Genomic DNA, 17,284 nt, shown 5'->3' with positions numbered 1-17,284 from the left:
ATTAAAAGAGTTTATTTAAAGTTAATTATCCTTGTTAGCATCGAAAACTCAAAACCCATATAATTTTCTCTCAAAATAACAATTTAACATTGCACCCTCACCGTAAAAACACAAATATTGACAAGCCAACAAAATGATGAGAATATTTTCTAATCAAGCCATTATAAAGGTTCAACGCCAGACGCTAAGTGGTGATAGTTTTCAAGTTGGTAACCCTATCTGAAGCGATCATATTTTTTCCTTACCCTTACTATCCCTTTGCAGTTTGAGGTTCATTTCCCAGATATATATTATTATTGTTTATTAAATCATGAGTGGAGAAAAGTGCTTACCAATGCCTTTTCAGAAAAGTTTACAACAACGTCGCTGCTAATTAGCTGTGATAAAACAAACAACCATTATATTTATTTGGCAGTAGCAATTATTTATCGCTGCAGGAGCATCGCAAGAGTGCCGATTTTTTTTTCTTTTTTTAAAATTAGCCGATTTTGTATAAACTGATCCCTCTAATTCGACTTAAAAAAAGGTTCCAAAAATTATCGGACAGAAATATATGCGTTATTTTGCTTTCAGATTTGCTCTTTCAATAAACAATTTGTGACAGATCCGATCTTGTTAATCAGAATTTTGTGAAGGGTCCGTTTTGTTTGATCCGGATTTTTTGAAAGGTCCGTTTTGGTTGATCGGATTTTTGTGAAGGGTCCGTTAACGGACCCAAATATCCTCTGGCCAGACCCCTGAACTGCCTTTTTCTTTCAAACCAATGTATCATATATTTGTATCCAAACTATCTCATTCTGTGATTTTTTTCATAATTTGACACATTTTGCTATCATGCTACAAGGTAAGTTAGAATAACATAGTTCAATCATATAATCATTCTCTTGTGGTATTGTATTATTTTTTAAGCATTTGAAACCCAGCATGATTTTATATTGTTCTATTTCAATTAGAGACATAAAATGTCCTGAATTTTTGAAGCCGTGGGGGAAAAAAACCCTTTGGTGGACAAAGAAATTAAATTATTGTGCAGCTTGCATTATCAAAGTTAATGTTTTCATTTGGAGTACCTGAACTTGAAAATGTATTTTAACAAAAATGAAAAAAATTTGGAACGTAAATGTTATAGCTTTCTAAATACATTATTATTTTGGGCAAGAAAATTTTGCAATTTTCAATCTCCCCCCCCCCCCCCCAGTGAAAATAACTCTTTTTCCACCCAAAATTCTTAGATTTTTTTTTTAATCGTTTTCATCTGTAATCTCAATCCGTGCAATGGTGATGACTTATAAAGGAAAATTGCACTATCAGATAATTACATATTGCATAAATTTGGTATTTAAAGAATTAAAATCTAAAAGATTAATGCATTCAATTTTACCATATTTTTTTAAATCATAATATATATATATATATCTTGCATTTCATAATTTTGATTTCAATAAAACTTGTATTGCAGCAATTGGGCCTCATACATGCAGACTTGAAACCAGAAAATATAATGTTGGTAGATCCTGTACGACAACCCTTTCGGGTGAAAGTAATTGATTTTGGATCAGCCAGTCATGTGTCCAAGGCTGTATGTTCTACATATCTTCAAAGTCGTTATTACAGGTAATTTTGTTCCCCTAAACATAACAACCGTTTCCTGCTCTAGAAGTTTCCCATGTTCAGTTTTATACTGCCGTGTTGAACACAAAAGTCAAAAGTCATGTCTGCACTTTTTATCAAAATTGAGTTATTGCCACGAGGTGGTTCTTAATATCATATTTGATCTATATGCAATGTTTTATGTCCAGTCGTGAACAGGGTGTGTTTTTAAAAAAATTCTGGTGAAAAAGTGGAATTTGAATCAAATGTATGGAGGTAAAAAACTTTAAAGAGCAATTTCTCAATTTGAGCTCAGCTGCAGATACGACTTTTGTGCTTAATATGGCATTATAGCTGTCACACCATATTTTAGTCTTTTATATTGAAGTATTTCTAATTTTTTCTGTTGTTTGGTGTTCCTTACATTCAAAAGAATTGTGACAAGTCATAAATGATGTGATTGACTAACAAAGTTTTGTGTTCAGCTAAAAATATTTTGCTGAAATTACCTATTACACTGAAATATTTTCTTGGAATTTCCTCTTGAAGAGCAATTTTATCCCCTTTCATTTGCATTCTGTTTCTCAAGTGTGCCACATATTCTAAAGCCCTCCCTCATAATATAAGCAAATAATAAGGAAAAGATAGCTGTAAAATTATTTCATATTCAATCTTAAAACTGTTATGCTATTATGCTTTTTTGAGCTTTTTGTTTTATTATATGTGCTTTTGAAAATTATTGTTAAATAAATTAAGAATATTTTAAATACATTTCTTGACTTCTTATAAAATTCAACTAGTTGTTGATATATGAGTTGATGAGATTGATGTTGAGAATATGGTTTTGTTGATTTAAACATAGGAGTTTGCAAAATAAATATTCTAAGTAAAGCTGTTGTTAAATAATTATGAATTTTTATTATAATACCCCAATTTTCTGTTTAAAAATGTGCAGTAACTTTGTTTTATTAAATTATTCTATAGAAATTTTTTTCTATTATTTTTTAGTAGTTGAAATTAAATACCATACCCTTGTTGCGAGATCTGCTAAAGATAAACTAAGCATAGAAAATTAGTATGAATATATGAAATTTAATTGTTTTGAAAATTAATATAAATAACCAGTTTTTAACGTTGTTTGAAAGTTGTTAAACATGGAACATCATGTAGGGAAGGTTGCTATAAGTTGTTAATCATTCCCAGGCCCGGCATTTCAAAATTTTCTTGGCGGGGGGGGGGGGGGGGGGGGTGAAAAGGGTTTACATTTAATACATTTAATGGGGAAAAACAACAAAATATGTACAAAAATGCCAAATACATACAAAATTTCATTATGTTTCTAAAATCTAGGGGATTGTGGTCAATGGACCCCCTTGATTGCCCAAATAACGAGCCTAAACAATTTCCACCTATATTGCGTGTGAGATGTTGTGTTATTTGTAGGTATGTACTTATAACTTGTCATTTTCTTTGCAGAGCACCAGAAATTATATTAGGTCTTCCATTCTGTGAAGCTATTGACATGTGGTCCTTAGGATGTGTCATAGCTGAGCTGTTCCTCGGGTGGCCCCTCTATCCGGGTTCTTCGGAGTATGATCAGGTAATTCTTGTGTGAAAACCTTTCCTCCCTTTTGCATTAATGGAAAATTTGATGACACGTGAGTGTTAAGTAAAAGCTCCAAACTTTTGAAACATTTACTTATATCTATTTTTTGCAATTATGTCATGAGCATTCATTATGAGTAGCTGCACATGTTGAAGAGAGTGACCATGCTCAGATATCTTATATCTAAAGCTGCCTACTTTATGCATTAATGAAGGGCTTCGTTGTAACCTGGGACTATGTGGTTGCAGATTTTGCAATTTATGAGCAAAAGTTTAATTGTTTGTCTTGATAGAAATAATCAGAAAAAGCAAATCTTTTAAGTGAATGATGATGCTATTTTCAAGCATTGTTTTTTAGCATTATAGTTTGTTGTATTTACTTGTCTATTGTTCCCTGTTTCATTAACTTTCAATAATTCTCAAATCCCTACTTAAGAATTACTCAAACTTACTTATCTCTGTATATTTGTGCAAAAAAGGCAGCAGCAATTTTATTCAGTATTTTTGTTGTCCCTAGAGAATAATCTCATTCAACATGACTGTTTTGCAGTTCCTTCCTGATTAATTTTGTGTTCAAAGAAATGAAATGTACAATTCTTCTTCCTTTTAAATATTTTTTTTAATTTTAATAAATTTGATTGAATTTTTGTTAGATATATTCCAATTTTGCTTTGTGCAATACAGTCGTTTTTAATTTTGATCAATAAAAAGTTTGTAAAAACTGAACAATATATATTTTCAAATAAATAATCAAGTTAACTAGAATGCCTTTAGTTAATGATTTATAACAACATATTAAACCATGAAAGGAATAATTGTACATAATGTATCATTATTTCTGTAAAATTCTTGATATTAAAATTGAGTCAAATTTGTTTTATTGCTTTATGAACTCGCAACTTTTTAATATATCTCTATGAATTGAAAAATCTTGTTTCAGATAAGGTACATCAGTCAGACTCAGGGTTTGCCGGCAGAACATATGCTAAACAATGCAACAAAAACTACTCGATTTTTTTATCGTGAAACAGATAGCAACTATCCTTTCTGGAGACTTAAGGTAACAATGTCTTTTTAAAGTGAGAAATTAACTATTTTGATGCTTTTAGAGTGTCATCTTTATATCATTACTTAGCTTAGAAATAAAACTGATCTCCTTAAAATTTATTTTATTTAGACTCCTGAGGAACATGAAGCTGAGACAAATATTAAATCAAAAGAAGCCAGAAAATATATTTTTAATTGCCTTGATGACATGGCTCAGGTAAGCACTGTACGTTATCTATTTTTTAAATTTTTGTTTAATGTTTCTACGTTACTAAAATGTGCTTTATTAAATAACCCGATTCATGTTCCCTTCCTAAGATACAAATTAGTTTTTTTTATTTTTGCCGTATTTGCATATAATCTAGATTGGTTACGGAATAGATATAATTTTGAAAGAATTTTCTAAAAATTTTTATTACTGTAATTTTTAAATTTATAAATCACTTCAGCATTGTTGAGAAAGCTCCACGTGTGAGACCACTTTTTTCTGGTAACTGAAACAAAAACCTCCTTTTTTCCCCACGTTTTCCAGTTGAATCACTTTTACTGTTTCTTAAAATTAAAAACACCTCACGTTCCTCACGTTACAATTTAAAAAAGTTTTTTTTTAATGATAAAAATAAAATAATAATATGCCTTTTTGTACTATTCATTTTGTTTTGTTTTTTCATTTCTTTATTTTTCAGTTATAATAATGATGCTTTATTTAACTAATTGTATCACAAACATTAAAGTTAATAACATCTCTAGAAATATCTTGATGTCATTCTCTATTTCAAAAATGTGACTTAGCATAGTACACTAATGTAAAGTACTTTTTAATTTTTATTTTAATGCCCTATTTAAAAGTTGTGGCATGTATGAATTTTTATTCATAACTGGGGATTTCCTCCTCAGATAATAATTGCTTACATTTATTATTTGCATCAGATATTAATCATTCTTTGTTTCAGAGTTCAATTTATTATTTTATTTTTTCTGATATCTTATCCTAAATGATTATATGAATCAAATTTTGTAAAAATACTAAATTTTGTTGAGAAATTAAGAATATTTTTGTGTTTCACCTCAGGATTTGAAAAATATCTTGTTGAATTGTTTCAGGTAAATGTGCCAAATGATTTAGAAGGAGGTGAACTTGCAGCTGAGAAGGCTGACAGACGCGAGTTTATAGATCTGCTGAAGCGCATGTTGACACTGGATCAAGAGCGTCGTATCTCGCCTGTGGAGGCTCTGAGTCATAGTTTTGTGGCTCTCAGTCATTTGTTAGACTATGGACACTGCAATAAGTAAGCAAAAAATTGCATTATTTTTTTAATTACCTGGTACATTATTTGCATGTATGCAATTTTCAAATGTCTGTTTAATGTGAAACTGTCATTGCAACTGTTTGATTTTCTGTTAAGTTTGCAATTGTGTTTAGGTTTAGTGTTAGTTGCTAGTTAATCATTTTGTATTCTAATGTAATAAAAGGTAGAACTGGAGAAATTATTTAGCTTCCATCGTCCGGCAGTGGTAATTTTATTAGTAGCCATTTTTTGAAATAATCATTTTTTTTTTAAATCTTAAGTGCAAAACGATAAAGAATTTGTTAAGAGTTATGGTCAAAAACATCATGAGTAATATATTTTTAATAAGTTAGCTCAAGTAGGCTGCCTCTTTAGTTAGGTGGAAAAATTTTAAATTATTATTTAGTCATCCTGTCGCTGATGTTGACCACTAATTTTGCACTTTAAACGTTTATTTCTTTTCCTCTAACTTTGAAAGAGAAAGAGAGCAACTTTCTGAATCAGATCTTATCATATCATTCCTAAGTTCTAAGTGCTTGTGTAATTGCATGTGTGCTACACACTCATACATAGCATGTGTTTCCATAATTAATTAAGAATTTTATTATTCGGACAATTTTTTCATGTGTGGTTAAAAGCTTGAATGAGATCATATTTTATTCATGCATCATGTTCTTTTATCAACTATGGAAGCTATTGGTTCAACTATGGTAGTTTGAATTATTTACGAACTATTTCAATGTTTATTCAGAGTATTTATGTAATTTTTTGCGTTTTACTTTCATTAAAATAGTGTGAAGTCTTCAGTGACGATGATGGAAGTGTGTCGAAGGAACAGACATAATTTCGACCACAACAGCAACCAAATTCCAATAGTAACTGGCTTTACGTCATCTGGCAATGTGGCTCTCACGTTCAACAACCAACTGAACTTGCAAAACCAGGTAATATTTTCAAAGACTTTAATTTAAAATTTTGAAGCCATTTTTCAAGTGTGACAGGATAATCATAATCATCAGTAGCAATTAATAACAAAAATACTTTTTTTTTTTTTTTTTGCGAAACAGATAGAAAAGTGTTTTGCAGCATTTGAGTGTGAGGTTTTATTTAAAATTCTACCAAATACTTATGTAGGTTTTTCTTTGTAGATAAACAACTTAGGAAAGATGGATGAAGTTTTCTTAAATTTTCTCAGAATAATTCAAAGTTCTTCAATTTTGATTAAATTTTTTTACAGCTTCCTAAATTTAATTCTTCCGATTTCTATTTATTGATCATCTGCTTGTGTATAATTGCTTGTAATCAATTTTTAACCGTGAATAGTCATTAAGAACATAAATTTTCAGCACTGACGAGTAACTTCTCATATAAGGCAGTGAGAAGCAAAGGGATGTAATTGGACTGTTTAAAGTTTCGAGTAAATTGCGTTCACAACTCAGCCCTTGGGTAGGTTTTCATTAAAACATTTTTCTGCATCATGCTGTACAGCAGCACTTACTAGAGCTACTAGCACTATCTCTGACCCCAAGACAGAGGAGGGGTTCACCTACCATTTGTACAGGTTATCTCCAAATTTTTGATTTTGTCATTTACATCCCGTTGCTTCTCACTGCCTTATATGTTCTCCACATTTCTTATTTGAATAATGAAAAGTTACTAATGATACATTATTTATTTACCAGACATGTTTCCTTACTTTCTAAATGTAATACTTTCGAAGTTTGTGTTGAGATGGGAAGAATTTTTATATTTTATTTTAATGCCAAAAATATCTCATTTAAAGATTTTTCTGTTTCAACTCAATTATTTCCTATTGGTTTCTTAGTTAAGCACAAATATAAAATAATAAGTTACATCATTTTATGTGTTCAACTTCTCTTAATTTACTCTAAACATTTTGTTATGTTTATTAATTTTCCAAATTTGCTCATAAAAGTATCTCAAGCTCTCAAATTTGTGATAAAATGATAACAAAACCTGACTTTATTGACTCAATTTAGTACTGCAATTTCCTAATCAGGGTTTATGTAATCTACTTTTAATGAGGGGACATTTTCTTCTTCCAATGATTAGGTTAATGGAACTGAGTGATGATAATGAATTGTTTCTTTTTTTTTTTTAAATTCACATGCACAATTTCTCCAAAGGAATTTTCGAATTATATTTGAAAGCAGGTAGATGAAAATGGTAACTGCTACTACAATCAACTTGGGATAACTCGAAGCTTTATGACGCTAATATTTCTTTATTTCTAAGTTTTCATTAGTTCCTAAACTCTTGAGGAGGCTGCGAAGAAATTACCCTTAAATGAAATAAAGGTGTTAGGCCAGTCCGTTGGGACTTGGAGTTATCGATAGTTTACTGCTATTTTTATAATTATTTGACCCATAGTTTATAGTTACACTGTCAGTGAAGTCTTATAGGTTAAAAAATTCTAAGTAATGTTCTGTGGAATTGTAGAGAAATATAGACTAAATATTTCATCTTAATGTGCTGATTTCTTTCATAATCAAAATATTATGCAAATAACCTGCATGAACATAGTGTTTAATTTTGCAATTTCTCATCTTCCAGCGAATCAACTTGTCTCAGCATCAGACTTCCACAAGAGTTAGTGCTGCTCCCACTGTAAATAACAATTTGTATGCTGCAACTGCATCTCAAGCCCGTGCTGCTGACCCCTTCCAGCATGTGGCACCTTCCCTCTGTGTATCTTCCATTCTTTGTCCTCCATATCAGAGTGAGTAATATGTTTGCTACTAGTTTTGGATGAATGCTTGGTGTGGTGCTTATTTTTAGCCTACTTTCCCAGTAAAAGTCAGAAAAAGAAGAAAAAAGCATGAAAGAAGGCTTAATGCATCTTAAAAATATCGCGAAAAACAAAAAAAAGTTAAAAATAAATAAAATAATTAAATAAATATTGAAAAATTAAAAATTGGAAAGTAGGGTATTGAGATGGGGAAAAATGTCTGTCGATCTGTCTGTCCCCCCCTAATAACTTTTGAATGCATAGTCCGATTCGAACAAACTTTTTTTTCAGTAAATTACCGCCCATTAGCATCTTCAGCTCAGTCACTTTCCTATGCCGGGATGAGTGCTAATAAGCACGAAACTGCAGTCCTCGGCTGGAAATGACTGAGTTGGCGGTGTATTTCATGTAAACTTGTTTTTGTTCGAAAGATCTCTGTGAGGACACCTCATTCCCATATTTCACTTTTTGATTTGAACTATTTTTTGTTCAATTTTGAACAGTTAAAAAAAACATTAGAACCTACGGGGAAATTCAAGGCAATTCCGAACTGTGAGGCGAATTTGCTTCAAACAAACTTTGTAGGAAAAAGCTTTTGATGAAAAACTTGTATATAAAATATCTTTTTGATTTGAACAATTTTCTGTTCAATTTTTCAAATCCCTTAACATTAGTGCCTACGGGGAAACTGAAAGTCAATGTAGATTCGGTACTTGAAGGCGGATTTACTTCAAACAAATTTTGTTGGACGCCAAACTCCAGACTTCGACTCCGAGAATTTAGGGGCACTTGACTCCAACTCTGTGCCCGACAATTAATCGGACTCCGACTCCCCGACTTCGATTCTGACTTCGTAGCTTTGTCAAAATTTATACACGGAGGACAAATGACTGACTCCGATTCTTAGATATTCGACACCGACTTTTTTTACCCCAAAATGAGATTGACTCAGACTCCGACTCCGCAGCTATGGTTTTTTCTGTGAAATAATTATTGTTGATCTGACTTGTTTTTATTTTACGCTAGTTAGTTTTAATTTAGGTATTCAGTTTTCGTCAAATAAACTCGAAGTCATTTATGTTTCTGCATGAAGATATGCGCAGACAATTTTTTTTTTTTTTTTTTGACAATGAAAATTATTTCTTTAAGTTGACATTTTATTGTTTTTATTTATTTTGGTAAATGCATTAATTTATTTAAAAAATTGTTTTTGGCAACAGGGGAAAAAGAAACGATTTTTTTTATATGATGTATTTATTTTAATGAGCTTATTAATTTTAATTATTATTTTTTCGTCTTGAAAGCTGTTAAAGATTTTTTTAATGGAAAAAAAGTGTATTAACTGCTTTGTTTAAAAGTTGCTGCTATTTTTTTTTACGCATCTAATTTTTTTAGATGAGTGAGGAATATTTTATTCCTAGAAATCAGGTTAAAGTATTTTAAAAATATGTTTGTAAAAATTTACGATTTTAGCTATTTTTGAGAATATTGATCAGGTACTAGAAAGTAGTATGGGTATACGGGAAAATAGGCTCGTCTAGTTCTAGACAGAACTTCTTGTTGTATTAAACTAATTATTGAACTTGCTTTTTTGAAGTAAAATACAAATGAAACTTTGCTTCAACTGATTTTGTTACTAGTCGTTAGAGCATGCATTACAGTGGCGTAGCTAGACCCGACTTTCGGGGGGGGTTACTTCTTATATATATATATATATATATATATATATATATATATGTATGTATAATCGCTTGGAATTTTTTCCTTTTCTTCTTTTTTTTTTTCTTTCTCTTCTCTCTCTCTCTCTTTTTTTTTTTTTGAGACTAACTTTTCGGGGGGGGGGGGGTTTGTCCCCAAAAACCCCCCCTTAGCTACGCCCCTGATGCATTATGCATGTTCAAGCATTGCTTATGCATTAATTTTTCTCATCTCTCTTAGGTTTGAATTCCCCAGCCAAGCATATAGTTCCTGTAGTCGCAGCACAAGCAGCCCAGCCACCAGCCTTACAAATTCAACAGTCCTTATTAACTCAGGTAATAATAATAATAATAAAACAACCCTAAGTCATTAAGTGTCTTCTGAAGAAGTAAAAAACTACCATTGAAACTGATCGAGACAAATTTTTCATAATATTTTTATTTTCTCAATTGAGCAATTGCATATTTACATTTTCAAATGCAAAAAATTGCAGTTTCTAAAAGTATACATATCTATTTATCTAGGTGATTAACCATTAATGAGCTTAAAATATCAATTTGCTTAATATAAGCTGTATATCTAAAAGAAAATCCTTACCTTCTTTGTTTTGGTTCAAAATTTAATTCTTGGCCAATTCTATGGTTATGTAATAGTTCTTTAACTCTTGAAAAATTTTTAATTTTTGCCTTCTCTTTTTTTTTTAATGTGTTGGTATAAATGATGTTATTTTAAAACCTAAATAATTTTTGTGCTTTTTATTTCAAGGTGGGAACTCACCAGTATGTACCTGTGTCAGTTGTTGAACAAAATGGTCGTCCAATGTTATTAACTGTAAGTATATTTTAAAGTTACCTATAACTTTAGTTTTTGTGTAAATTTCATAATGATTCTGTTATTGACTTGATTTCTCAGTGCTACTTTTATAGTATGTTTTAACACAACAGGAACATTTTAGAAAATTTGATTTCAAATAATTCAGAGGTAATGGGGTGAAAAAAAGAATATTTAAAAATTTGTCTACAATTTTTTTTTAAAGAAGGAAAAACAAAAAAAGAAAAAAAAATCTCAATTTTAGGATTCTACAAGTTTAGTATAGTTTCTTAACTTTGTGTGAACTTTTTGCAAATATTTGGTTTTTAGTTTTTACCTGAAATGTAGTGTTAAATTAAAAAAAAAAAAAGGTCATGTTCTCAATAAAGCATGTGCATACAAGTGTATTTCTATACACATAGAAGAGGGTACTTTAAAGATCTAATTCTTTGCTTGTAAAATTGTTTTAGGCTACACACACTTGTGTTTTGTGCCTAACAAATTAACAAAAATTACGTAGTTAAGTAAAAAAAAAAATAAGTAAATAAGCAAAATCTTAAATGAGAAGTTAATCATTGGTTTTTATATGTGTAATAGTTTTAAAAACAAGTTTGAACTTTTTAAAATATAGTGTGAGATACTTTTCTTATTCACAATTGAGGGTTTGATTTTTGCCTGTCTTAATAGAATGCCGTACAGCCAGGTTGGCCAAGCAATCGTCAGATGTTTGTACCATCTTGGCAACAGCTTCCAACACAAAGAACATTCCAGCAACCAGTTATCCCTGAGGCAGAATCTTGGGGAAGGCCTTTGGTATTAGAACGGGCTGCTTTATTGCCAGAACAATCTGCTGTTATACCAGTTGTAAGTTTGAAAATTACTTAACTGTAGGGTTCTTGTAGATAAATTAGTGGAAATTAATTTAAAAAAGAAAGAATAGCTCTCTGTAAGAAAGGAGTTTTTAGTGTCTATAAAAAATTATAAAAAAGTGAAAGATTGAAAAAGTTTTAACTGTCTCATTACTTATTAAAAACAGGGAGCAAAATGGAACTTCCTATATGATTTTTAAGAAACCTAAAACTAAAAAATTAAAAAGAAAAAAATATATATATATAGTGATGAACACTTCAGATTTAATTTTAGAAAAAGGAAACATGCTTAAAACTATTTAAAAACCCATTATCATTGTATTAGTTGAATTAGTAGCTAACATTTAGAACTGTAAAAGATTTAAAAAAAAATCCTTTTGAGGGGGAAATATGATGGAAATTGATCATGTATTCCGGGAATAGTTTAGTCTGACGCTTTTGAAAAGAATGAAAAGGAAAAAAAATCCATTCTGAAAACTTTGGTGTTTTGGGGAGGTGTTCTTTTAATAGCGGGTGGTCACTCCCAGAGGGTTTACTCTAAATATATAAATGATTCAATTTCCCCTATTCGCAACTCCAATAAACTATAAGGAGCGCTGCAGCCACTGACTAATGGCGGATGAAAAAGGTAAAACGAACAAATAATTTTTAACTTGCTTTGTCGATTAGTGAATGACAGTAATTTTTCATCAGGTTTGTGGAAAGCTTTCTTTTCTATTCTTCTGAAATTACATTACATCACAAACTGTTTGAAGCCTGTAATTTACCCCAAAGAAAACACGTGGAATGGAATGTTTTACCTTTTTCTTTAGTATTGTTAATCACTGCAAGGTAGCGTATTGGAGCTCTGGAGTTGCGAATATATGTGTCTGATATGGAAGGGGTCTTCATTTTAAATTCAATTTTTTCACAGGAGGTTCGAGAAACTGCTGTATACGACCATCTGAGAGACAATACTCAGTTGAACTCTCTGCTCCCTCAACAGGCAGCAACTCTTGCTGCTCCAAACCTCACTCAACCCTGGACAATTATGACCGCAGAGTCTGCCCATTGTCCCGCACCTACCTCCAGCCAACAGCATCGTCACATCCAGCAGAACGTGTCGTCCCATCGACTCAACAAGAGCAGCGTCGCCAGTGTGCAGTTACCTTCGAAACGGGTTCAGAAAACACGGTATAACTTTAGACTTATTTTCTTTTGGGAAAGAAAGCGTTCTTGAATATTAATGAAATGATCTCTTTCTATCTGTAAACTTTTTGAAGTGTTGAAAATAAATGGATTGATGTAACCAATCATTGCTTTGCAGTTTTTAATTTTTCTTGTAGACTATTCTGCAGTCAATTGTTATGAACACTTTAATACTAGAATTGCAGGTGGGGTCATTTTGACCCTAAATAAACTTTTTTTGCTAACTACTACTCCGTATTTTCATAAAATGCTTAATCCTTCCTTGACTCCTCCTAAATCATCATGCTGTGTAAATTAAAAAAGTTTTAAAGAAAATTGTAAATATTTTAAACCTAAGCAAAAGGATTGCAGCTAAAAGTCAGGCAGGTGTCATTTTGATCCTTTTGAGAGAAAAAAAAGAACTGCAAGTACATTTACGGATGCTGAAACAGAGCAGAAACTCAAAAAGGTCTCTTAGAACATATCATTTTAATAACCTAAAGCATTTAAAATGTTTTTTGTACATAAAAGGAAACATTAGCCGCTAGCTTCTGTAATGCAACTGAAACAGTGCTGGTTTTTTTAAGGGTATTTTAAACTTTTAAAAATTTTTATTATATACCCAGAAAATCTCTGTATTCTTTTTAAAAAACTGCATCTATTTTAAATATGTTTATTTTAAACTAATTTTTACAAATATAGAACATTATGTAGGAAACTATGCAGATTTCTTCTCAGGGGTCAAACTGACCCCCACCGTATTTCTAGGTATTAAAAGATCGTTGTAATTCTAGTGATAACTGCCACGGGTGTATATACGCTTTGCTCAGGCGATGCGTTAACTGCCCCGGGCATATGTATACACCCATCCAAAGTACTATCCTTTGCATTGTGCTGCTACCAGTAAAGTTATTCCGAAAGCTTTGGAATGCAGTATAATGCTTTTTGAGAACAATTCACATTTTGTTAATTTTTTATCTGTGATTCAGCTGTGAAATTGAACATTAAGTAATAAACTTTAAATATTTTTGGAACTGTTATCTTTTCCGAAAGGACCTACCAATTTAAAATTGTTGCTTTATTTTGTATTCTATGGAGCATTTATTTTTTCTAGGCCAAGCAAGGAAAGGGAAGTGAGTCATCATCTGTCCCCAGCAAGAAAGAGGTTAAAAGAGAGTACCTCTCCCAAGTGGGAACATGCAAATGGAGACGGTCTGAGCCATTTATTCTCGGCCGCCCATCAGTCGAAGACTTTACCCAACCAAACGGTCCATTGGATGTCTCACAATTCCAAGCCTGTATTCAAAGCTAGGTATGCTTAAATCTGTTTTAATTTCAAAATTATACTTTCACTTCTATCACTTTTGATGGATTTGCCTAGATATATCCCCTCAAGCAAGCTTTTCATTTGATTGACTTCCTCAATTTCCCATGCTGTCTTACTATTTGTTTGTTTAATTATTTATTTTTTGTGTGTATTGATTTTGATGCAATCGATTTATGTATGCATTCAAATCAAAGTACACTATTAGTCTCTTTATTCAAAAAAAAAAAAAAAAAAAAATGCTGAATTGAATTATTTTCTTACCTTTTTTTTGGGGGGGGGGATAGATTTTTTTAAATTTAACATTTTTTGCTTTTAAAATCCTTATTTGCTACCTCTTACACACCTACTTCTTTGTTATTTGTTTTGGTCTTTTAATAAACTCCTGATTTGCCTCTGATTCTTCTGATATTTAAATTTGAAACTGTCAAACAGTAATATCCTTTCAGTTTAATTTAAAGATTAAACCAGTTACTGGGGTCAAAATTTTCTGTCTTTTCAAAAAAGTTTGATATGGAATGAGACATAGTGAGATAAAAGTTGAAAAGTACATCATATTGAAAACGAAAAACTGCTTCTCACTTTCTAACGATGGATTTATAATTGGGTAAAATAATCCTCAGTTTAATATATTAGACACATATGCTTCAAGAAAAAGAATCTTAAGCTACTTTTATTGTATTGCTTGTATTACTTTAAAAAAAAAAAAAAAAAAATCGGCATAGCAGTTTGATATGATCATGTACTTAGATACATACATCATTCTTAAAAATGCAAAGTCCATTTCCCTTTCTTATTGAAACTTTTTATGTTGTTGAAAATTTTCAACTGAGCTTTACCTGTGGTATTATGTTAGTTAACGAATTATGCTTCAGTTTGAATTGAATAGTATCAAAGCACTTGAAAATAGGAATCAGACAAAACAATATACAGTGAAGCACCATTCATACGTTTCTCTTTTATACGTTTTTATCAATTATACGTTTTTCAAGTTGGTCCCTGCAAAGTCTAATACACATTAACCTATACCTATTATATGTTTTTTCGTTTGTGTGCTTTTTTCATACAGTTCCTTCAAAAACGTATAAACGGTGCTTCACTGTATTTCATCTTTTGTATTGCTTAAATTAAGGCAAACAATAGCATTGTTGATCAATTTCAAGTTATTCACCATAGAAAGTCTGTAGCAACATGTTTTTCTTTTTCAATTTCATTTATTTATTAATTTTCATTTCAGCTCAAGTCATCGGCAATCGTCAGTGGCTGTTGACAGAGAAATATCAAAGCCAACCATTGTTATATGTGATACACCTAGCCCTGCTATTAGTGTAATCACACTTAGTTCTGACTCTGATGAAGAATTGGACCCTATTGTGATGTATGTTTAAATTTCAAAATATTTTTTCCTTTTATTTATTCTACAAAAGTCTTGACTTTAAAGATAATAATAATAAGAAAAAAATGACTTATCAAAATAATTCAAATAAAAAAAGTAAAAAAACAGTTATTTTTTTTATTCTTTATTATATTTAACTTATTTTCTTCTTTATTATGTTTAACTCATTTCCCTAATGTCATTATTTTTAATCAACCGGTTAGTGGTTACCTCTTCATTGACTGCATACAAAAACGTCCAGCAATGCGTGGCATATATTTGTAATAAAAGTTCACTTAGCAAAAACCTTTCTTCATAGTAAACAGGGTAGATTGTTTTCAGTTTTAAGTTTGAAAAGGATATATTTAGGTGATATTTTAATAACTAAGTTTTTGACGAATCGTATAATCTTATTTTGACCTCTAGTCTGATAGTTATAATGCTCTAAATTCCACATATTCCTCATGGAAAACAACAAAAAAAATTTAAATGATTTTAAAAAATACCATTCTTCAAGAACAGCTATTGACTTATTGAGTGGACTTTAGACATAGAAAGGCATTTGTCATAAACAAGTAACTTAAAGTCGGCAGTTAAATGAGGATTAACCAGATTTGCAAATTACCACTCATGTCACTGAGACAGCTGGCAATGCTCTTTTCCTAATGACACATACTTAAAACAATATTTTAAAAATAAATTATTTTGTCAAATAAAAATGAATCAAAGAAAAGAAAAAAATAAATATTTCTATTGCTCTAATTTTCTGTTACATTTTAATTGCTCTCTCTGTAAGTATATCTTGTTAAAATTATACTTATTTTATTTGATTTGGTTTTCAGCAAAGGGAAAATTTCATCAGAAAAGAAAGTTATCAAATCGATTTCTGGACAACACATGACTAATTCAGTCATTGCAACTACTTGTGCCAGTGTTTTACCTCTCACGCCTGATAACCAAGGTTTGTTTTATTTTTCCTGAAATTAAAAAAAATATATCATTGGAAAATTCAATTGTCTAAATCTGGAAAACTAGTATTTTTTATTACTATGTTCGTAAAGTAATATATACAGTAAAACCTGTAAAGTTGACCACCCTTGTAAGTTGACCGCTATTTTCAGGCACAGAATTAGACCTTATCATATAATTCAACCTCTATAAGTTGACCACCTGCTTAAGTTGACCACTAAAGTAGTGCACCGCAAGTGGTCAACTTGCACAGATTTCACTGTATTTATAAACTAGTCTATAGTGATATATAATATTATAAAATATGTATAAAATTTAATCAAATTAAATGCTGCGTTATTGTTTAGAATTTTTTGAAGAAAATTTAATTTAAAATATGAAATACTTTTTCATGGGTGTTTAGTTATTCTTCATCTTCTCTTATTTAAACTTGGTATTTTACAGGAAATCTTGCCTTGAAGCTTGGAGCATCTGTTGGACATGCAGCTGTCAATTTTAAAGCCCATCAAAGAGTGAGCTGCGTAACAGTCTTTGATTCTGATTCTGACGATCAGCATAGTCCTATCAAGAATCAGATGATTTGTGGAACGAAAGTCATTAAACCTGAACCTCAAAAAGAGATTTTAAAGTAAGATTTTTTTTAAATTTTATTTATTTATTTATTTATTTATTTTTTTTTGACTTGTTTTAAGTGTTATTACTTAGTACAAACGAAATTGAGTTGTTTTCTATTTTCAAATTTTTATTTGTCTATGATTGAAATATGGATAGCAAATTAGTTAATTGAAATAG

General features: G+C 30.7%; 1 protein-coding gene across 1 annotated transcript in view; it reads left to right on the top strand.

The window, feature by feature from the left end:
- The window catches only part of LOC129233682 (homeodomain-interacting protein kinase 2-like), a 40,958-nt gene that overhangs the window by 17,439 nt on the left and 6,235 nt on the right, over nucleotides 1–17,284 (top strand). Inside the window, 15 exon segments of the mRNA XM_054867662.1 lie at nucleotides 1,460–1,614; nucleotides 3,067–3,190; nucleotides 4,136–4,255; nucleotides 4,373–4,459; nucleotides 5,347–5,531; nucleotides 6,325–6,523; nucleotides 8,106–8,271; nucleotides 10,219–10,313; nucleotides 10,744–10,809; nucleotides 11,476–11,652; nucleotides 12,571–12,830; nucleotides 13,939–14,136; nucleotides 15,386–15,526; nucleotides 16,366–16,484; nucleotides 16,937–17,120. Coding sequence (XP_054723637.1) covers nucleotides 1,460–1,614; nucleotides 3,067–3,190; nucleotides 4,136–4,255; nucleotides 4,373–4,459; nucleotides 5,347–5,531; nucleotides 6,325–6,523; nucleotides 8,106–8,271; nucleotides 10,219–10,313; nucleotides 10,744–10,809; nucleotides 11,476–11,652; nucleotides 12,571–12,830; nucleotides 13,939–14,136; nucleotides 15,386–15,526; nucleotides 16,366–16,484; nucleotides 16,937–17,120 — 2,276 coding nt within the window.

This window comes from Uloborus diversus, unplaced genomic scaffold, assembly GCF_026930045.1.
Source record: "Uloborus diversus isolate 005 unplaced genomic scaffold, Udiv.v.3.1 scaffold_625, whole genome shotgun sequence".
In the NCBI taxonomy this organism is placed as follows: domain Eukaryota; kingdom Metazoa; phylum Arthropoda; class Arachnida; order Araneae; family Uloboridae; genus Uloborus; species Uloborus diversus.
This window is presented reverse-complemented; position numbering and strand designations above follow the sequence as displayed.